The sequence below is a fragment of the Molothrus aeneus genome, chromosome 7 (assembly GCF_037042795.1).
Source record: "Molothrus aeneus isolate 106 chromosome 7, BPBGC_Maene_1.0, whole genome shotgun sequence".
NCBI classification, from domain to species: domain Eukaryota; kingdom Metazoa; phylum Chordata; class Aves; order Passeriformes; family Icteridae; genus Molothrus; species Molothrus aeneus.
The window spans coordinates 8,386,311-8,409,142 of NC_089652.1; the positions used below are offsets into that span (position 1 = coordinate 8,386,311).

At 37.9% G+C, this 22,832-nt stretch overlaps 1 protein-coding gene across 2 annotated transcripts in view; it reads left to right on the top strand.

Moving 5' to 3' along the window:
• The window catches only part of PMS1 (PMS1 homolog 1, mismatch repair system component), a 44,252-nt gene extending 21,790 nt beyond the window's left edge, over positions 1-22,462 (top strand). For both annotated transcript variants that reach the window (XM_066553154.1, XM_066553155.1), the window contains exons 7-13: positions 2,919-3,041; positions 4,139-4,282; positions 5,475-6,370; positions 10,392-10,847; positions 11,392-11,522; positions 20,135-20,295; positions 22,041-22,462. In XM_066553154.1, the coding sequence (XP_066409251.1) occupies positions 2,919-3,041; positions 4,139-4,282; positions 5,475-6,370; positions 10,392-10,847; positions 11,392-11,522; positions 20,135-20,295; positions 22,041-22,232 (2,103 nt within the window). In that variant the 3' untranslated portion in view covers positions 22,233-22,462. The remainder of the gene's footprint in view (positions 1-2,918; positions 3,042-4,138; positions 4,283-5,474; positions 6,371-10,391; positions 10,848-11,391; positions 11,523-20,134; positions 20,296-22,040) is intronic.
• The last annotated feature ends 370 nt before the right edge of the window (positions 22,463-22,832 follow it).

Sequence of the window (22,832 nt, forward strand, 5' to 3'; positions counted from 1 at the left end):
GTGCTGCATTCACCACGGTGCACAGTAATATTATTCAGATTTTAAGGTCTCACTGTTTATATGTGCAGCTTAATAGCATTATTCAGACTTAAATCTTTGTTTGCCGGAGTGCTTTTATATATGCAGTAGAATGAGGGGGAACAAAGCAAAGTCACTTCTTGTACTTTACAAAGTTTCATTTGTTTATGTCTGAACTGAACATCCAGAGCTATTCTTACCTGAATGTACCTTGGATGTGCCCCCAGGACACGTGCAGGGGGCTCCAAAGGGAAGATGAGGGGGTATCTAGAAGGGACTAGTTTGGAGGAGGCACTTAGGTTCTCACATTACTTCTCTGCTATATCGTGAGGCATCCATATTCCTTGAATAGAAGTTGGGGAACATTCCATCTCTCTCTCTGTCTCTAAATAGTGTGTAAAATACCATGTGCATCATTTATAGGTGTATAAGTGATCCATGCACAATGTTGACGTTCAGAAACTGTGGACATTTCTAAACTAGGCAGCCAAACACTACGGAGTGACAGAGTTAAGTTGCCTGTGTAATCATTTTTTCCTCCCTTGTGTGCAGGTATTGGAGCAGGTATTTAAGGGCAAGGCATATACTGCTTTTTTTCCTTCCCATTCAGTCTGTCTCTTGTTTGCTAAACAGACCATAGGGCAGCTCTTTAACTCTTTTAACTCCTGTTTGTTCATTGTGTAGCTGCCTGTTCCTTTGCTGCAGGGTCTGCTCTGAAGACAAAACTAATCTTGCTGTTCCTTACTGCAGAGTTAAAATTTCTTCAACAAGTGATCCAGGGATTTTAAAGACTGGACTTCATTAAAACATCTCCATTATGGGCACTGAATGAAACAGGAACACATTTCAAATTAGCTTTGGAGCATGCAAACTTGGGAGCTATGTGTAAAATAAAAATAAAACCAAGAAAATAAGGAACTGAAACAACTTTTTAAAATTTTCAGATCCCCAGTCTTGTAAATGGATAGATTTATTTGGGCTGAAAACTTTCACACAGGAAATTTCCCTAGTGTCTTCCTGTGGAGGCTGTTTAGCAGCTACATGTGCCACTGGGAGAAAGATAAGTATAAAAGAAAGGCATTCTGCTGTCCACCTGTCACAGATATATTTTAAGGAATATAGAAGTTGTAGTTTTTTTAAAGTATTAATTTTGAAAACAGTTGATCTAGTATGAAATCAAAGTTTCATTAATATATTCTAGTCTCTGTAATTTTGTCTGCATACTTCATATACTTTCATATATGAAAATTCTACTAAGACTATTATTATAAATTGTAGATAACTTTTAATGAGCATACTGATATTCTGCATGGCTGTAAATAGTAACAGCAGTCAGCCATTTCTAAATCTGTCAACTTGTTAAATGAGTTATTTAGAGACTTTCAGTTTTGTTTTAATGTTTTCTGTATATAAAAATATTGTTGGAAGTGAAAGACTCGTACAAATATTTGTGAATTAGAAAAAGAAGCACAGAGGAACATTGAGGGAGGATGTGCTAAAGCTGCAGAATAAAATCTCAAAGTGCTGCATGTTGTTTTCTGATAATCATCCAACAGATACTTGACACCTCTTTAATTTGACCAGTGGTGTTTGGTTCTTTGCGACGTTGCTGACCAGAACACGCCAGCTTTAGCACAGAATGCTTGGTCCAAGGTCAGGAGGGAATAAGGGAGCACATGAGCAGATAGCTGCGTGACGTAGATGAATGGGAAGGGTAGGCCAAGTCCCATGGATCTTAAATTCCATTTCAAATGCATGATAATTTGGATTTTAGCAAATACAAGGGGTTCTGCCAAAAGCAGAGCTTATGAGGACTCATTTCTGTGTTCAGTGATCCACCCTGCTACCAGAACATTCTCCAGACTTTCTCATATCTCCAAAATCCTCATGCTGCCCCAGTGTTCTTTCACCTGTTAGTTTGGGCAGGTGGAGAAGGGCAGTGTGTGGGGCAGGATGTGGGATGCCCAGGATGTCGTTTCTTGCATGCTGCCGTTCCTGGCTTTTGAAAAGTTCCAATTGCCTTTTCTTTAGAAAGGTCATTATCTTGAGGCTGTTCTCTCCAAACAGCTGTCAGTTATCAGAGGAATTGTGGAAATACATCTTTGGGATTTCTGCTTCTTTATCAGATTGATTTGAAATCCATCCAACAGTTTCAAAGTTGCTTAGTGAGGGAGAGGGGGAAGAGATGAGACAAGCAGCACGAGTCATCAGCCTTATTTTGACCTGAAAAACCTGTTAAAGAATCTCAACAGAAAAATCTTAAAACTTGGAGTTCATGTTAGGTACACAAATCATGTGCTGTTTCCAAGGCTCCCTGGCAGTGCTGTGCTCACAGGTTCTGCTGCAGCCTGTGAATCGTGGGTGCTCAGCACTCTTGAGAGTCAGATGATTTGGATACAGGTGGCGTAGGTAAATTTAGGTGCCCTGAATAAATGCCCTGTGACAGGCTATTTAAGGTGCTCTCTACATAGAGAAGGAGGGATTGTGTGTTTTGGGCTTTCCCTGTAGGGGTGGTTCACTGCTGCCCTGGCCAGGTTGGGCAGCACTCTGTGCCTTTGGCTTGGACAAGGCTTAGGTTGGCAACCCCACAGTCAGCAAGCCAAGAGCTGCTGGCCTGGCTCTCCACAGTCTCAGCTCCAGGCAGCATCCTGCTGCAACTGGCAGTCCAAATGGGACATAAGTCAATAAATTGACCAAGGGAAATAGATACAAACCCATCTTTCTTATTTTTTTTCCCTCTAACTGTCTTTATCTTTGTATATTGTAGCTGTCAAGAAGCAGTGCATGCATTTGAATGACTTGGACTCCCATACAATTTTGTTTTACTATCTCACCTTTATAAAAAAAACATTTTGAGTTCTTTAAAAGACTTTTGCACTGTCTTTGTTTTATCATTGTAGATAAATCTTTCTGGATTTCTCCCAAAAGCTGACTCAGATACTTCTTTGACAAGCCTTTCAAGTTCAGAAAGGAGTTTCATTTTTATAAATAATCGTCCGGTTCTTCAGAAGGAAATACTGAAGGTAACATCCTCTAGCTTTTAATTCAAGGAATAGAAATGTGATTTCTTTGAGGACAGAGACACCTAAGCAATCTACAACTTTTTTTCCCTCATGCAACAGTTTAGAGTATTACAGGTGAAAATACTAGCATTTACAACAGAAAGCCCCTCCACCAGTCTGACACTGCTGGTGCTTCAGTTCTATTCCATTTGCTGCAGTCAGACCACAGAGCTGGAGGTTGTGTTAACAACCTCCTGTTGTTTAACAAAATTATTTTCAGATGCTTTATGCAAGATACCAGAATAGCTGATTCTTTGTATTAGCCTGTAGAAATCACCTGTGCAATTCCCTATAAGGGAATTCTGATTTTGTCCACTTCCAGCTGTGAGCTTACCAAGCAAGCACCCATGCTTTCCCTTTAAATTTGTGTATGCATTGGGTAGAAATGAAAGTGATAGTGCAGCAGCATTGGCTACAGCTAGGCATCGTGTAGGCAGAATTTGATACTCTTGGGTTTCTCTCACTACTGAACCTTGCAGCACTTCACTTGGAGCAGCCTTGCTGTCCTAATCCTTGTCATCACCAGGGAAGAAAATCATGCTTATGCCAAAGTGTTCCTGCAGGTTTTAAAGTGGACACAATGACAGTTTTCAATTGGCAGGCAAAGCTTTGTGTATGTAAACCCTGAACTTATGTTGGTGTGTTAAATGCTGAATAAGGTAATCCATCTCCATGTATTATTTGATGTGCCTGGCACTTCTGGGAGTTCAAAGCTTAGTTTGAATCCCATGACAGAGATGGTTCCTTAACAAGAGCAAGGAAGACAGGATTCAAGGTGGGATTCAGCACACAAAGTAAAAATACAGTGCCCTGCGTGGAAAATAGGCTATATATCACATTTATCTCCATGCTATGAAGGCATGGAAACCACCAGGAACTGGCCTTTTGGTGATTATTCTGGCATACATGAAATGAGGACCTTTTAAGCATTTCTTTAAGTTGAAAAACCGACAAAACCAGCAAACCAATTATGCTTTTATAATGTCAGATTTTGTTTCTGTGCATTTTTGCCTATTTTATTGCCTTTACTGACATCTCTTTATTACATCAATCTCTAGTTAATTCGACAGTACTACAGTCAGGTGACACAAAAGGACTGTACTCGTTTATATCCTGTTTTCTTCTTGAATATTACTGTACCTGCCTCTGCTGTGGATGTGAATGTAACACCTGATAAAACACAAGTTATGCTGCATTATAAGGTAATTAAGGTTTGTTCTGTTTCTGAGTTGTCAGTCCTTACATAAGCATGATAAGGGCCCTGGAACTACCAGAATGTTCAAACATAAACACTGTCACTGGGTTTTTGGGGTTTTTTTTAGTTACATGACAGCTTGCCTTTGTCAGAGCACTGTTTTGAACCAAAAGTACTAAACAGGCTAGCTGGGGGATTCTTCAAAATTAGTTTCCCAGTTCATTTCAGAGGTTTTGATGCTGTCAGATATATGCATGTACCACTTTGGTTTCAGATGGCTTTACAGGGAGAGAAGCTAAGTGGAATTATGTTATGTGGCCCTGTATAAATTGATGCTTAACTTCGTATTTAAACCAAGTAATCACTGTTTCAACACCACCATTAAGGTGGCGGTGGGCAGGAGGGGAGTTTATTTCTCATCAAAGCACTATTTTGTCATTATGTGTGATATATTATTGATGACATCAGTTAAGTGCCACAAAATTAGAAAGGTTGCATTGGTGGTTATTAATGTGCTTACTCAAAGTGAATATAGGTAGTCACACCAATATGTTAATCCTCTTATTCATAAAAACCTTTTGTATTTGTCTGTGTTATTCTTGTCAGTGTCCTGCCTGTTGAGGGTCACTTGTATGAAAATTAATACAGCATTTTTACACTTGATCTAGTTTTCCTTTGGCATTGGAAAAAGGGTTGGAGTTTCTTTTCTCTCTTTTCTTTTTTTTTAATTTCTTTTTATTTTTTTATGGGTTTGGGTTTTTTATCTTGCTCATTTCCATCACTTGGTGCAAAGTTGAATTGGAAACATGGACCATGAAAGCACATCCACATGAAATTGGATGTTGCTGTGCACCTGTTTTGGCTGTAAACTTCTAACTCCATATAAGGTAGGAATAACTTTACATGATACTGGTTTAAGAAGTCAAAACCCTGTTATAAAGAAAGCATTTAATTTGCTCTGTGATATCGGAGTAAACTAGTGAAGCAGAATGTCCACAAAATATTTGAAGCTGAAAGTGTCCAGTTCAGAATCTTTAGGAATGTGTGAACAACTGAAATGCAATGATCAGCCCAGACATGTCTAAAGATTATTCCAAATAAGAGCACTTGGCATATTGTTCCATATTCTTGGTATCTGACAGTTACATTTTAGGTGCACTTGTGTGTGTGTGTTTTCTTCTTTTTTTTTTTTTTTCTAGGAATCTGTCTTACTTGCAGTTGAAAATGTGTTGAAATCACTGTATGGGCCACTACCTGCTGCAGTCCCTGGTGAAAGTAATAAAACAGATGTTACCTCAGAAGACATGTTTGTTCATAGAACAGACCAAACAGATGTGGCTGCTAATGAAATGGGACCATCTGGAAATGATGAGCTACACGCTCATGCTTCATTCCTTTCACTCAGCAGTGATGTGCAAAACTGTCAAGCAGGAAAAAACACAGAGATCTGCTTAAATCATCAGACATTTAGTGGTGATAATGTACACAGTTGCCTGGACAAAAGAGAGGCTTCTAAGAGTGATGCCTTTCCAGACAGTTCCTTAAATTTATTGCGTGAGGAGGAACAGAATGGACAGAATATGGCTGATATTCAAAGTAATAGTGTTCCTGTGGACCCCGAGTCTAAAAAAGCCAATGAGCATGTTTTGAGTTCTGATAATATTGACAAAATAGATAAAAATGAGGAAGCCTTAGTCCCTAAAGTCTTACCTGAGATCTCTGCTGATAGTTGGAGTATGGGAAGTGCATTTAAAGACATTCTAGGAGACAAGCTGGAACCTGTTAAGATCTTGATTCCTGAAGGTGGAGGGACAGTTAATAAGCAAAATGAATACACTTGTGAAAAAAGCAGTGATCCGCAAAGCTCAGATCAAAGCATAAAGAAAAAAAATGTGATAAGTGAAAAATTTGGACGTGTGACAGCTTATGACTTAATTAATAGCAAAATAATAAAGAAACCAAAGTCTGCATTTGAATTTTTCACACATGAGTGTCGTCCAAAATTGATAGATGATAATCCAAAGACCAGCATGAATGACATCCTGCTGACAATTGAAGAGCAGTGGAAGAATTTGAATGAAGAGGAAAAACAGAAGTAAGTTCGGGCTGTGTCTTGCTTCTGAAGCTGGAAGCTACCAAAGAGTCACTTGTAATGAATTTAAAAAATTGTAATGTTCCAGTTATTGATGAAAAAATAGATAATGAATTTTGACTTCTCAGGATCAGAATCAGTGTTTTTTCACATCAGAGTTGTGTTTTGCTGTGTACAGTTGTGCACTGCAGATTGGAATTACTCCTTCTGCCACTGTGCTGTGCAGCAGTTGGATTAGGGACAGCAGTAGTTAGGGACAGTTCTGCTGAACAGTTATTTAAGATAACAGGCAAGAAACTTTCTGAATCCTACAAACTTCTAAGGGCAGCCTTTACAGTATCACTCCCAATGCACTGTCCTTGAAAACCAGCACGGTGATGGATGATGCGCTGTTGAGTTCTTCAGAGGTTTTTCAACTTTTAATACTATAAAGTGAGAATTCTTTTTTAGGAACTTTGGTACTCAAACATTGGGTAAATTCAATTCCTCTAAATTTCATTTGTATCCCAACCAAGGCTATCCCAGAATTGTATTTGCAAAACCCAGTCAAATGACACAAGGACTTACTTTTTCCCCTAACCAACTATTCCGTTGCTGGTTCAGAGACTATAGCACAGTCTAAATTTTAATCTGTTTCAAACAAGACCAAGTGTCTTCCTAGATTACAGTCTGAATAGCTAAATTCCATATTTTTCTAAAATGAATTGTCACTGAGTTTTTGAAATCCATTTGCAAGAAAAGGAAATATTTTAATAAGACATCTGCATTGTTGTGAATGTTAGCTGTATCAGAGTTAATTGAAACCTTTTCCCCCAGCTTCTGGTTAACCTAATTTAAAGTTTACTGTGCAAGCAACATGCCATGGTCACAAACCCATACATGTGAGAAAGTGTTTTGTCCATCTCTGCATAAGCAGAAATATTAATGTAATAGTAGAAATGAAATGAAATATTAATGAATAGTAGAAATCTATTACAATTATATTCATGCTTTTAATGAAATGAAACAAAAGGTTCTGCCAGCTGTTTCAGAAAATTTTAATTTGCTCTGCTTTAGCTTTTGAGATTTCATGGTTGCTTTCCTGGTACAACTGTTATGTTAAAGAGTGTGCCTACAGATTAACTTTGCATTAGTTCAGGAAGGAGACCTCTCTGGCAATCAAGTTTTCCTTATATGTGGGATTGAATGCAATATATTACACACAGTGTATATATATTTTCCTTATATGTAGAATTGAGTCCCATGGCTGTTGAAGGAAATTAGGAATTCACCACTAGCTGTATCTATAAATACCAGCTTTGGTTTACCTTTCCACATTTATGATCCTAAAATTGCCTCAGAGAATAGCAAATAGGAGGAGATACACAGACAACTTTTCCTGCAGAGCAGCAATCCAGAAGGACTTGTGGCAGAGAACATGAGTCTTGCCTCCAGGTACTCTGGATAAATTGGGCCACCTAGAGGTAACAACAAATGTAAATACATCAGGGCAGCCAAGTGCCACAGCTCTGCTTTGTGCATCATGCTGGCACAACCCCACATTTCCTGGGCTCCAGTCCTTCATCCTTCTGTGATAAAGTCCTGCCTTGTGCAATGGTTTCAGTATCTCTGTTTCTCTCTGTGGCCCCTCCATTGGGTCTCAATTAATTTAAATCCCTTTTGGGAGTAGTACAAGCACCAGATGTCTCGTAGTGACACAGGATGGCCTTTTCAAAACAAGCCAGCATTTATTACACAACCGGAATGTCAAATGTTATGGTCTTTAGGTTATAATAGAGGAGGAAAGCTCCATGCATGTCCATGCTGGCAGCATCACATATCCCCCCCCCCTGCTTTGCAAAGGATTTCATTCCTTGCAGTCACTCGCCTCTTACTTAATACAGCTTGCATGTGTTTCTGACCTTCATGTTTCCTGCACATCAGGCTCAGGTGGGAGTGGGAAAAATCCCTCCAAGTGCCATAACAGTGGCAGGAGTAGTTACCCTGAAGGTGTAGGAAAGGTTCAAAGTTACACACATTGTCATGGGACTAACAAATCACCTTGTCAGCACTCTGCAGTAATTCTTCATGAGTAGATTTGTACCTTGGGAGAAATATTTTTTCAGGTAGCATGGTCTTTGCTGTCAGAGTTTGCAGCAAATACTCAAATTGAGATTATTTGTCTTATAAGGGCTGAGAGATATACATTAAAAGGGGTTTCTTAGTATGCTTATTATTTTGTTTGAGTTTACATTGCAAGGGGGAAAGAATATATCATTGGTCCATTTTTCTAGTTAAACCAAAGCTGCCTTTGAAACTAGACTTCATTCTACTCTTCCACTCTCTGCTTACATCCAATTTTGCAAATTTTCATGTCTTTAGGTTTTGTAGCATCAGAAAAAGATCCTGAATTTGCAGTCTTAATTCACAAAGCAGAGAAACACTGTTCTTGTAGCACTTGTTGATTATATGTTCCTCTGTGGAAGGATTTTCAGAAAGTCAAAGATGTTCTTCCCTCATAGTTTGTAAATCTGCAGTTTTTCTTTGGTTCTGGGCAAATCACTGATATTAATATGTATGAATTTGGAAGATGCTCACAATCAAAGTTTGGAAGACTAGAATTTTTCTGGTGGTAGCCTAAACTGACAGGCAAGTTGGACTTTGTTTGGAAGTGCTTTCATTTTGGATTATCAGTGATCACTGAAGGCTCAATTCTCCTACATTTAAATATTTTCCTGCATTACAGTTAGGTCTGTTCAAAACAAAGTATTTATTGATCTGGTCAAAGCTGTAAATGAATTTGGGATTAAAAAAAATTCTGTTCAAGTGATTTCATCCATTCATTTTAAAAGGAGCAGATGTTTTTTATCTTAATGTTTGCTCCATATTTTCTAGGACGTGATTTATTGCAAGAAACTATTTAAGCTGACTTTTTTAGTTAACTAAATATTGGTACCATATGTGAGTGCTAGCACATCATAATTAATTGCAAATGGTGACCCTTTTGTTGACCTTAATTTTCCAGCGTGCATACACATAATTGAATCAAACTGTTCCAGCAAGTAGCAATAAATAAATATGACCAGCTAAAATACTTATTTCCAATACTAACATATGATAGTACTGCTTTTTTTTGGTTTTGTTTTAATTGAAGATTAGACTGGTTTGAATTACCTTCTAGAATTCAGGTATCAAATAAGGGCAAAAAGAGGAAGTTCAGCAAATCACAACCTTTGCTTTCAGAAAAGTAAAATTCATAAGCAGTAGACAAGCATAAACCTGGGACCTATAAAAGTTTAGTTATCTCACTGACATTTATAAACTCATTAAGAATCCATTCATGTTGTAGAGGTTTAGTATGTAGTAATGTTTTAACCATTTAGACAGCATTTAGGAGTAGCTTTTTATTGACTGCTTTTGAAAAACTTTTAAGATTGATTATTACTTACAGATTTCTGTGATAATCATTCATATCCTCTATTCTTACACTTCATCTGGCTAATTTTAGGCCATTTGAAATCAAATACGCTTTTAAGTAAGTAAGACCCAGGGCTTGGGAAATTATTCAAGCTCCAAAGTCCTGCTGGCCCCATGGCCTCCCCTGCTGTAGAGCTCTAGAAGCTGTAGAGCTCTAGAAGCTCAAACTACTTTGTGAGTTGAGCTGGATGAGCCTGTGACAAAAAACTCCTTTGCGTTTGATTGCAAATTAAACAAGGGACTGAAGTGAAAAGAACCTTGCTGTAGGTCTTTATATGATGTATATGATCTATTCCTTACAGTAATAGTTCCTTCCCCTTACAGTAATTGAGGTTTTGCTGGCTGTCTTGAAGGAAAATTTCCAGCTTTTGTTCAAGATGTGATTTAATAGAGGCACCATCACCATCTTCATCACAGTGGGCAGTGTATTGATGTGGGTACTTGAATGGACCATGCATGTGGTTCTTGGCTCTTGAAATGGTTACCTTTTCTTCTGCTTTAGTGTGGTAGGGGTTGGGGTCTGGAGCTTTTTATCTCCTGATGCTACTGGTTTGTTTTCTCCTTCAAGTTATGAAATAAAAGCCACTAAGGACCAGGAACGGTACAACAGAGAGGTCAAGAAAGCCAATGCACAGCCAATGCACCGACCAGCAAAGGAGGCAGAAAAACACAAAGCCAAGCTGAAGAGTTCTGCATCTGACCAGCAGAAGCTTGACAAGATATTTCATAACCAGATTGAAAAGAAGGGGAAACTGGAACAGCCTGTGAAAATTGTGACAGTGCCTTTTTCACTGAGTTCCTGTAGACGTCACCTTCAGAGACAAGAGAGAAATGTTTCCGATGAGCATGAGCTTTTCCTGATCCGTCGTCAGAGTTTTCCTGATGTCTGGATACTCGCTACTGAAAAAAATGTCAAGTTGCTGAATCCATATAGACTGGAAGAGGCCCTGCTATGTAAGAGATTATTGGTGAACCATAAGCTTCCAGTAGAGAAACTGGACAATCCAATTGTGTTAACAGACAGGTATAGTACTATTGAGCAAAAATGTATATATTACTTGAAACATCGGTTGATAATTATTTACAGTAAACTCTGGCAAGGCCCTGTTTGCTAATGCTGGGCTTATTTGTGCACTCACTTATCTATTAAAACAGAGTTTTGGGTTTTATACATTTTATCTTGAAGTACTGAGCACACTTGGTCTTATTCTAGTTGAAATAAGTATGATCTTTGACCAGTTTCCTTGGTAGTGCATCAAATACAAATTTCCTCTCCCAGAAGAAAATTAAATGCTCCACATTTTCACAACTTCACTATAACTGATTTTCCTCCAAGAATTAGGAAATGGCTGATAAAATTATTATTACTGTATGCCTAAGCTCAGTCCTCTCACTAAGATAAGTGAATAGTTCTCATTTTCTTTCTTTAAACAATTGTTTTTCCAAAATACTTTATAAAATCTGGATGACTCCTTATCACTTGATATCTTTTTCTGTGGTTTTTGTACGCTTGTAATTTTCATATAAGGGATGTTGGTTTTTAACGCTTGGGGATTTTTTTTTTCCAGTCTTATTGGTGGATCTCAGTATATGGCTGCTCTTTATAAAATGCCGAAGAATTACCAGAGTTTCCATGGATCAGGTTATTTGTCAGATCCAAGGCTTGTAGCAAATGGATTCCAGATAAAAGTGATAGAAGGTATGATGGTTTTAAAATCTATTAGTTGCATTGGAGCTTGCTTCCTATGATTCAATGATTTAAATTATTGTTAATATGGATCATGTTATTCTGCATCACCTTGTCATTTAAAGCACTAGCATTCTGCTTTCCTTACCATTGAGATTTTGTTTCTTGGCAGAGAATGTAATCCTCCACACAGAACATGGAGTAATGGAAACTGATGACTGAAGAGAAAAGTTAAATAGTATTTCAAAGAATGCTCTGAAATGCATGTTTTCCTCAATTCTTTCTTCTTTTCTCAAAATGCTCAATGCCCATATCCTCAGTTGCTATTCTGATATAATTTAGGTTAAACTGACAGGAATTCCTGAGCCCAGGCACCTTCTGCAAGTATGTGCTTTAGCTGACTACTTTACTGCTGAGCATTATGGAGGTCCAGTAAGGAGCTGGATCCTGGTTAATGTCATACTTTTCTATTAAAATTGTAACCCAGAGCCCAAAGGGGCCAGCAAAGAGATGGTCAAAGGATCACCACACCTTTTCTCAGAGTTTGATCTGAATACATTTTGAAGGAGTGTACTTTTCAATACCTCTCTGTTGTTCACAGAAAAATGCATTTCATAGATTTTTTTTTTTTACTTTATCAAGAGAAGTCAAAAGTCTTTACATATTTCTGAAGAATGTTTTCTAGGATGTGCTGGAAACACAGGGGTGACCCAGTGGAGGTTCTGCAGATCACGAATTCTGTAGCAGAATTCCAAGAAAAGCAAGCTTCCTTGGGGGTAGCACCTAGCTGACAGCTCAGGGAAAAGATTGGCCATAAGAGCTATTAGAAATGCTATAGCTTCATGTGTTACAGATCCCCACATATGTACAGTGATGACAGATGTACTGTAACATATGGGATCTTTTAAGGGTAGGTACAAAAAAGGGATGTAGACTAACTCCTTCACTCAGAGACTGGCTCTTGTGAAGAACTGAGCCAAAGCTGTTTTTCTTACTGGATCATGCACAGCAAAAACAGGGAAACTTCCTTCTGACTGACTAAATCTCTACATAAATAGCAACACCTCAGGAGAAGAGGTGTTGATATTAATCTTGATAATAATCATGGAGTGAATGATTAGGGAAATAAAGCATGTACTGTAATAGGCTGCTCTTACATGGTTTACTCAGACAAGCAGATCAAAAGCTGTGGACATCTATGATATGTCCTTAGGCAAGTATGGGAGAGAGGGATTGTGGCTTAGCACTTTTGCTCACCAACTTTTTTTTTTTACCTCCTGATATTCTAAGTTTGCTCAAAATCTAATTAATGTAACCTAGACATGAATAAACTGAATGTGAAAATTTGAAGATAAATAATTTTTCATCCTGGATGAAGAGTTTAATTTCTAGTTTATTTCTAAGCAACAACAGAAAGTTGTTGACCAGTCTTGTAGTACTGCAGATGTCTCATGGTTAAACCACAGCCAGCAGCTCAGCCCCACACAGCCACTCATTCACTCCCCTCTCAGTGGGATGGGGGAGAGAACTGGAAGAGTAAAAGTGAGAAAACTTGTGGGTTGAGATATAAAGACCATCTAACAGGTAAAGCAAAAGTTGTGTAAAGAAAAAGGAATTAATTCACTGCTTCCCATGGGCAGGCAGGTGTTCACCTGTCTTCAGAAAAGCTGGGCTCCATCCCATGGAATGGTCATTTGGGAAGACAAACATCATCACAGCACTCCACTTCCTTCTCCTTCCCCCAGCTCTATGAGCTTGGTGCCACATGGTCTGGAATGTCCCTTGGTTCAGCTGGGATCAGCTGCCCAGCTGTGTCCCCTCCCAGCTCCTTGTGCACCCCCAGCCTCCTCGCTGGTGCGGTGGGGTGGGGAGCAGAAAGGGCCTTGATGCTGTGTAAGCCCTGCTCAGCTGTCACAAAAACATCCCTGCCTTACCAGCACTGTGTCCTGCACAAATCCAAACCAGCCCATACTAACTACTGTGAGCAAAAGTGGCTGTCTTGGCCAAAACCTAATGGCAAACTATCTTTAAGACAGCCTGCTTAGTTTAAGAGCAGCATTTTAACACTATAATAGCAAAGGACTTGACACAGTAAATGGGATGTAGTCTTCCCATCCTGTGCTCCTAAGATGTAAATTTAAGAAAATGAAACCTCAAGGAAACTGTTCTCGTTTGGTTTACAGTTAGTGAAAGTGCTTTGTATGCACTGTGGAGGTTGATGAACCATAGGAATAGCCCAGTCAAGAATGGGAATCTAATTCAGTTCTTTGTCCCACTTTTCTATTTTAACTACTTGACTGAAAAGTTAATAACATGAGTCTTGTCAGTCATGTTTATAAACTTCTACTGATGGCATTATAGTGGTTACAGCCTTTTTTATTAAATGAGCATGCCACTGTAGATGAAGGTAGAAATACCAGCAAACAAATGGAATTTCTTTCTTCTTCCCAGCTTTTTTCCAGCTGACCTAAGGATTTCTTCTTAATCAGTTTCTCCTCTTTTTCTTAAACTTGTCCCTGAAATACACTATTTTCTACAAATATTTATTAGAGTTTATTTTTTAGACACACAGGTCTTAATTTTTAACATTCCTAATATGTCCTTCTCTGGGAATTTCACTATGAAGTTTAAGGTTATTTAATTCATAGATTCTTGTATAATCTTTACAGAAGGGGACTTGCATATCAGGAGTGATTTGTCCCACTTACTCCTATTCTGTAGGATCTCTCAACTCTGAAGAACCAGTTTGTTTCATAAAATATCTTTCACAATCCTTATTAGAAGCATTACCTTTTTTCACTGTCTGTATTCAGTGTCTGTTTTTGTGGGGTTTTTGAAATTCAGACACATCCTGAAAGAGAGGCATTCTGATGTTTTTGCACTAGGATTTCCTTCAGAAAAGTTGTATTTCTTCAGGATATATTGTCAGGTTTTTGGGCCAGAGGTTCCTACTTTGCATGGTGGATGATGCTTGCTGTGGACAGGTCCTAGAATGGAAATGTGCCATTAACCCATGGTAACTGGAGAGTTTCTCCTTAGCAGCATCCATAGGAGCACACCAAAATCCCATTCTCTGTGCACACAACCTTTGTAACTAATTTTTTCCTATCTTTTTGGATTAATTGGATCAGTCCTAGTATTTGCTGTTTCTCAGCTGAACTGAACTACCAGCTCTTTCTCTCTGCCAGGGTCTGATGCAGCATATTCAGAAGTCTGTGTTTTCCTCTGGGACTTCAGCCCTGATATGGTCATAATAGATATTCCTTTCTGACTGCTGATTGATTTATTTCTCATTAATAGACACTTAGAAGCACTTGTTTATATGCATGGCTTCCTTTTTCATCCTGAGTGAAGAGTTTTATTTTCTGTAGTAGAAAGTTTATTTTTTCTGACAGAGAGATCCTCTTACATCACAAGCAAATTTATTGATTGGTTGATTAATTGATTGATTTCTTTAAGTTTGAATTTCAACGTGCTAGTGGTATTTCTAGTAATTTCTTTTTGCAAAATAACAAGCCTTTCTGTTGATCCATGCAAATAAGTCTGTGATGCCATCATAGCTCTAAGATACCTCCCAAAACAAGAACAAAGGAAATTTAGCTGCTCCAATTTGACATTCAGATGTTTTAGTCATAGAAGAGGCTTTCCTTGACCCATGGTGGTTTCTTAAGAGGACTGTCAGTCTAGTAGGTTGCACTGATTATTTGTTTAAATCTCTACAGATATTCTTCTACCAAAGAGAAGGACCCAGAGTATTGTTGCTCATTGCCATATATTAAGTCTACTCATAATACCCAGATGTTAACTTGGAACACTGGACCTCTTGTCTTTGGTATTGCACACTCCACTAGGACAGTTTCCTAGATAACTATTGATGCCTTAAGTTTTAGCTTTCATATTTTTCACAATCTGTACTGCCTTAGTGTGTAACTCTAAACTTCATATAAAGTGTGAGCAAGTTCTCCTCACAGTTTAGTCAGACAAAACAATCCTTTTCCAGCCTGAGAACCAAGGACACCATTGCAGCTTCAGGCCCAAAAAGCGTAAACATTGGCAAATTGAAGAGAGCAGTCTGGGAGGATGGGACTTCTTAACCTCAAGCTGTAATTGAACAATTAACCCCAATATTTAAATGAATCAAAACTTATAAAAGTGTGAAAACTTGTGGCTCAGGGTCCCTCTTGGGTAGAGCCACAGCCGGGCTCTTGTACTTGTCCAAAGTGTATCCTTTGAAGGTCTTTTAATAAATTCCTGCTTTATTCCTTTAACTCTGTCCAGCCTCTGTTCCAGGTAGCTCTCTAGGCATCACTATAGCAATTTAAATTTAAATATAGGACCATAGGTTTATTCCTTATTTCCTTGGGGTGTTTTGTAGAACTGACTGCTTATTTATTTAAAAAAAAACTGAGCAGCTGCCTTAGTCTGGAAGGTGACCAGTAATTCCTGTGTTGCATTAGGTTTGCATCTCAACTGATCTTTTTTAAAAATGCTTCTTTGCAGTTCAGAATCTTAGCTTCTGGTAACTTGTGGCACAGAGGGGCTTTTTATGAGGATTTTCGTACTTATGGTTTCTCACTTGAAAAAGAACCCACCCAGAAAGTATTAATGTTTCCTTACTTGGATGACATGTTAGGGGCACTGTCATTCATAGGATAAAAAATTATTCATTCATTAATCTTGCATTAATCCTGGGATTAATACTCAGAAACTGAATCTTATTTCTTTGCAGTGCTTGGAATTCATAGAAATATAACTAAGTTCTTTAATGGCCAATACCTTTTAGCTAGTGGAGTGGTTCTGAGCTTTATTTACTTTAATAATTTACCAGGAGTCTTTCTCTCAGGCCTTGCTTTGAACCCCATGGTGCCATGTGGCACTAGATAAACTACTCCGAGTAGGCTTTTGAAAGGTCTAATTAGCTGTTTACTTCCTGGAAGGAACTCAGTTCCACGTGGAGTTTTGTTCTTGTTCTGCCATTTTGGTGGGGAAGCTCCTTAAATGTCTTTATTTTCACAAATGCACCTTTGGATGTTAATTTTTGCAAGAGTGTGGGAGTTGGAGGCCTTCCTTGCCTATTGTTTCATTTGAGGCTGTCTGCCTCTTGAATGTGTTCTTGCTAGAAGACAGAAAGGTAATCTACCTTTACTCTCTTCAGAGACTCTGACTGCAGCCAGAGTTGTTCCAAATATCCTAGATTTTGGAAGTGCCCCATCTGCTTCATGTTTTTGGTAGACTAAGATCTTTGTATTGTCTCCCTGTTTCTCTTAATATTAACTGCTCATCAGTCTAAGGAGTTTTCAACTAGATTTTTCTCTGGATAGCTCACAGTGAAAAACATGTTGTGAAATAGCCAAGAAAACACTTCTTGCTGTCAGTGTGTCAGTTAGGCAAAATCAATGGTTTCTTTGTGGAATGTGCCAGTTGTTGTAATTTGCAAAGCTGTGACGCTGAGCTCCAGTCTGTCTTCCACTGCCCTCCCACCCCCTCATGTTCTGGCCTTACTGAGGCTTCAAGTGATGCTACCTTTGGGAGAGCAGTCTGTTTGCTTTTACTTAATAAAGCAAATTACTTAATACTCAGTGTTCTGGGACCTGCCAGGCATTTGTTTGCTCACAGTGACCCCTACGTGCAGGGAACACTTCAAGAAGTAAGATGGATTACTTTCTGTCCAGTTCTTCTTAAGATGTGTTTATTATATGTGCCTTCACTGCACATCTGTCTGTTTGCCTTTGGGAAAGGCCTAGAGAGAGATGGGAATTCTTGGCTGGAGAGGAACTGAGACCAAGGAACACACCTTAGCTGGTATTGTATCAATGCTGGGTCTTGGGCCATGCTCCAAGGCAGGCTTTTAGGGTAGAATTCTCTGCCTCATGTAGTCAACATGAGTATGTCCAAAGAATGTGCTTATAAGGCCTGTAAGAGCAGTAATAGTTAAATAACCCATTGTTCTTGGTGATATGAACTGCCTCAGCTCTTGTAATCCACCAGTGGAAAACCACACTGCAATTCAATTTCAGTTTGATTCTGACCATAGACTGGGAGATAGACAGTGTTATAGTGTCACCTAATCTAGGTGGCAGCTGGAAGGGAACAGTTTTTCCTGGCCATCAAGAAGCAATTATGCAAAGATGATTGTAAATGCTTCATTTGGAAGGAGAAAGGGGAAATTCATAACAATGAGAAATCCACATTTTTACTCATTTGAAAGCTAGTTTATTTGTTCATGGAAACACTTTCCTTGGAAGTTGCAAAGTATTTCAGAGAAACTACTATGGCAACTGTTTGAGAACTGCTCAAAAATCCTAATATATATTTTGTTAAAAATTTACAAGTACATTGAGGCTTGGACATCTGCTTGAATCATCAAATGTTGCCAATATCAGAGTTCTTGCAGAGGCTTGCAGATAAATACTTGTTAATCAGCATGCAATGGGGCTTCTTTGCAGTTTAAAGACTGTTAGCAGAAAAGAAGAGTGGCACACAAACAGAAATACCAAAGAAATAAACCTCCCTTAGCCAGAGTTTGTATTGTTTGTTCTTATGTTAAACTCTTTCAAGCCCACTTTGACTTTTAGATGAAAGAGGAAAATGGGGAAGCCAAATCTGGCTGTCAGAATTTGCCGATGGAACAATGGCTATTGGTGAAGCTGAAGAGTGTATGAGGAAATGTTTTGCAAATTCAGAACCTCACTGTCATATAATTTTAAAAGGAACTATGGGAAATACAGGTTTATAAACAGAATGTCTAAATACCTGAAACTTTAAAAAGTTTGTGTCCTGTCTTTGGTAGCAAATAGAGGGGTAATTATTAAAAGGTTTTCAAATAGACTAAGTTATAATTTTAGAGAGAAAGCAGCATGATCAAATGGTCTGGAATAGTTCCTCAAATCTGATCTGTAATTAAATCAAAAATAGGACAAAAACTAAGAAAAAATAGCTGAAGGTGATTTTGAAAAGAGACTTTATATTTTCCTCCTGTCCTTTACTGACAGGCTTGCCCATGGGGAAATATTAGTATAGTACATCATCTTTTCTCACCTTTATATCTGGCACACTTTCATATAATTTAACATTTTGCTTTAAGCTGAATCTGACCACAGGTTTTACAGTATTATATAAAAATACGTCTCTGCTTGCTGGCTGCAATTAGGGAAAAGCAGCTTGAAAAAGAGAAGGAAGACAATGCTAGGTGAAAAATGAAATAAGGTTTCAGATGTAAAGCAGTGTTTATTACATAGCTGGAAGAAGGTTATGTGATTTTTGGGGGGAGGGGGGATGAGGGGCTGTTCCCTATATCAAATTCCCACTGGTCAAAGTATCTCATGCCATGAAGCTTAAAGAGGCCCAAGAGCATTATTTACCCAGTGACACACCAGTATTTAGGAAAAGTTTCAACTTGCACAGTTATCCTGTTCATCTTATTTAATGACTGTCAGATAGTGCCTGGACATGGATAACTGAGCTTCATTCTACCAGTAATGAAAGTACATCTAGCTGACTTATGATGCATATATATTTTCTCTCACTTCTGAAATATTTCATGGTTTTGTTTGGATTAGGAACAGGAATTATCCCTTGTGAGGGTTTGTTAGTTTAATCCACCTTGGAGCAATCTATTTGTCTCCAGCTCTTTTGACTTTACAAAAACCATTTATGACTTGAGCTGAAGGTAATTTATCCTACCTGGAGCCATTACACGAGAGTGGATTTATTTTCATTAGTAATTCAGTTTTTCTATGTCTGTGTCAAAGTTTGTACTTGTTAGGTTTGTACAGGAGGAAAAGCAAAGGTAGCTGTGCATGTTGGGCTGAGGTTTCTGTGCACACAACATGAATGAGAGGATAGTCTGAATGAGAATGTGAGCCTGACCACCAGAGAAGTTGCTTCTAACTGGCAGTGGAAAAAAGTTGCTATACCAGAACAACTTCAATCAATTTTCTTTCCTGAAATGTGAATAAGAAGGGAAATCATATAGACCTCAATGCTTAAATAGATATTCTGTTAGAAAGGCTGTTTAATTTTCATCATTCCTACTCAAAGTGTTACCTGCTCCAATAGTGATACCATATGAATGATAATATAAAGTCAGTCACAGAGCCTCTAGTTATATGGGTTGGAATTTTTCCTCAGATGTGGTAGGAGAAAAAACTGCTTTTTATTTCAATAGAATCCAAATTTGTTATGATAACATTTGAACTCTACAGATGTTTAAACCACTTACATAGGAAATAGTGCCAACACTGTTTTAATTTTTTTCAAACTAAATTGTGTTTTATTGCTAGCTTCAACTTTAATTTTATGTATGTTTAATTAAAGTCACAGAAGCTTTCATTAAAGCTGTGCTCAATACTCGGAATGCTGCAAATGTTTTAAGCATTAAACAGTGCCAGCTAGGATTTGGATTAATGTAAGCTGAGACATTTGTGATGTGAATAAACACACATCATCATAATGAAACATTGTGCAAATAAATGCTTTTCATTCCAAGGAAGGAACAAAAAAGTTTCCTAATTGTATTGGACTAAAGTACTAAATTACTTTGCATCAGTTTAATTTTCTGTGAATTGCTATAGAATAGAAATCAAAGCAGTGCATGAATTACTGTTTTGTTTTTGTATTTTCAGGTGTTTCGGCTGCAGAAAGTCATCTGGAAATAGAAGGGATGGCAAATTGTCTGCCATATTATGGAATTTCTGATTTGAAAGAAATTCTGAATGCAGTAGTTAACAGAAATGCAAAGGAAGTATATGAATGTAGGCCTCTGAAAGTGATAAATTACTTGGAGGTGAGACAGAAGCTTTCTTTTAGTGTTAGGCAGTTAAACTTGTAATAATTACTGAAACAGCTTGAAAATCTTTCTTCAGCTTTGTGTTCTAATTAATTTCATTGTGTTCTAAACAAGTTGCTCTTGAAAAAGAGTGTCATATCCTCTCTGAGTTGTGTATCCCTTACCAAAATGCTTCCATCAGTTATACCCAAAAGCAGTCACCCAGTGTGATATAACACATACCAAAAGGTGATTTTCACAAAGTGTTTCCTCTGTAAGGCACTTTTCAAACTGGAAAGGCATTTCTCCATGTTAGGATACAAAAGTGCCACAGAATGGCAGTGACTCATGTTAATGTTTTCTGTGCAAATAAATAAATTGTCCATCCAGAGACAATAAATGCATGAAGTTTCAGAGACAACTAATAGATGTGGAACTAGTTAAAGCTGGAGTAACCAACAGTAGTAGTAATCACTTCCTGTCTAGCTGTTTCACTAATGCTCTTCAATTCCAATTCTTTTCAAAAACATTACTAGAATATATGTAAAGTCTCTTCTTACTTAGGCCTTTATAACATGCCTCATTTATAACATAAATTGGGTTACTTCAAACTGGGACCTAGGCACATACTTACACAGGGTATGTGTTTTATCTTTTAAGCATTATTACACAAATCTTTCCCTATCTTTTGAGGGTGGTAAGCTGCCTTTGTAGCGAGTGATTCTGTTATGTACTCATGCACTCAGGAAAGAAGCTTAAAGAAAGGATAAGTTCAGTGTTGAGACAGGAATGGTTTGTAAAAAAACTACAAAACTGTTATTCAGAAATAAGCACTGAATTTTTTGACCATTCTGGGAGGTTAAACACTGGAAATGCCATTCACTGTCATGTTCAGAATCACTACTTTAATCATTCATTTCATGTTTGAGCAGGCAGCATGTCTGCAGCTTTTGCTGTCAGTGGATAGATGCAGAAGAAAGCATAGGGTTATGGTTGAAGCAGCAGCCTTCCAGGGTATAAAACAGGCCACAGTGAACTTTTTCCCACTTGGAGGAGTGGGAGAAAATGTCAGACAAAGAAAATGAGATGATTTAGATGAAATCATTATGAATGGTGCTCAGGTTTGTGCAGTATGAAGGGAGGCTGTGTGCCACATACATTTCTGTCCAGGTAACATGACTTAAGTACAGAAGAGAAGACAGTGGCAGGAAGGCCCATCTTGGAGGAGGAAACAGAACTTCTTTTTGAAGTTCTTTAGTTCTTTGAGTGTGGGTACTTTAGCAGTCACTTCTGCTTTCTAGTGTTAAGCGGATGCAATAGACCATAGTAAATACAAATTAATCTATGAAGTTTTGCTGTAGTATTTTTCAAATTGTTTATTACATAGCTTGAAATAATTTATGATACTTCTAAAATTTGTAGTGTGAAATGTGTCTTGTGAACTGCTAAACATGTACAGCTGATGCTGGTGACAACAGGAAATCAGAAACACAAAGCATCTTGCAAAAGTAGGCTAAAGGAGTGCAAACATAACCAGGGGGCTGACTGTGCATGCCTCCATTATAGAAATGTCATGAACTGACCAATAAGAAATGTTTAAAGTTATATTTAGATTTCTGAGATTTGAAATATTGAGCTGCAGAAAAGGATGACCTTTAAACAGTGAGTTTTTAATTCCTGCTTTCTGGTAGCCACAGGCTGATGTGCTAAAAAGTGGTACTTTAAAACTATTGGGGTTTTGGTTTTGTTTTTCCTTTCCACAGGGAGAAGCAGTACGTTTAGCTCGGCAGCTGCCCTTACATTTGTCAAAAGAAGATGTGCAAAACACAATTTACAGGATGAAGCAACAGCTTGGAAAGGAAAATAAAGGCTGCGTTCATGGTCGTCCTTTTTTTCATCACTTAACAGATATTCCAGAAGTTGACAAGCACAACTCCATGGAAATTACTCAGTAAATGGAACATTTTGTTTGGGGTCATACTTCTCTTGCTTAATTTTGATCACTACTCTGTAATTTCAGTATATTTTGTGTAAAGCTTTTGTTTAATGACTTTTCATTGTTACATGTTCACATCCTTAAGACTTTATTTAAATAAAAATTCTATTTGAAAACAGAAAAAAATACTGTAGAAAACCAACTCACCACTATTTTTTTAAAAAGAATTTATTAAAGAAATGTTCTCAACTGGTTTCCTCCTTCTCTTATTGCTGCAGGTTTAAGAAATACCAGTATGTCAGAATTTTTTTAGATGTGAAGTGGTTAGAAGTTACTTTCAACACAGCATGGCAAAGTTTATTATACTAAGGACATCAGCTGTTAATATTCAAAGGAATGCCAGATAGCTGTAAGTATTTGAATATGGCATTGCCATATGCAGTTATTATAGTTAGTTATGCCATATGGAGTTACTATGGTGTTGTATTTCTATTTGGAAATTCTTAGCTCATGTAAATGAGTATTGACAGTACTAATGTCCAGTCTCCAAAAATTCTACATTTACAGAAGTATGGTTCTCAAAAGTTCAGTACAAAAGTTTTAAAACTTCAGATCAACA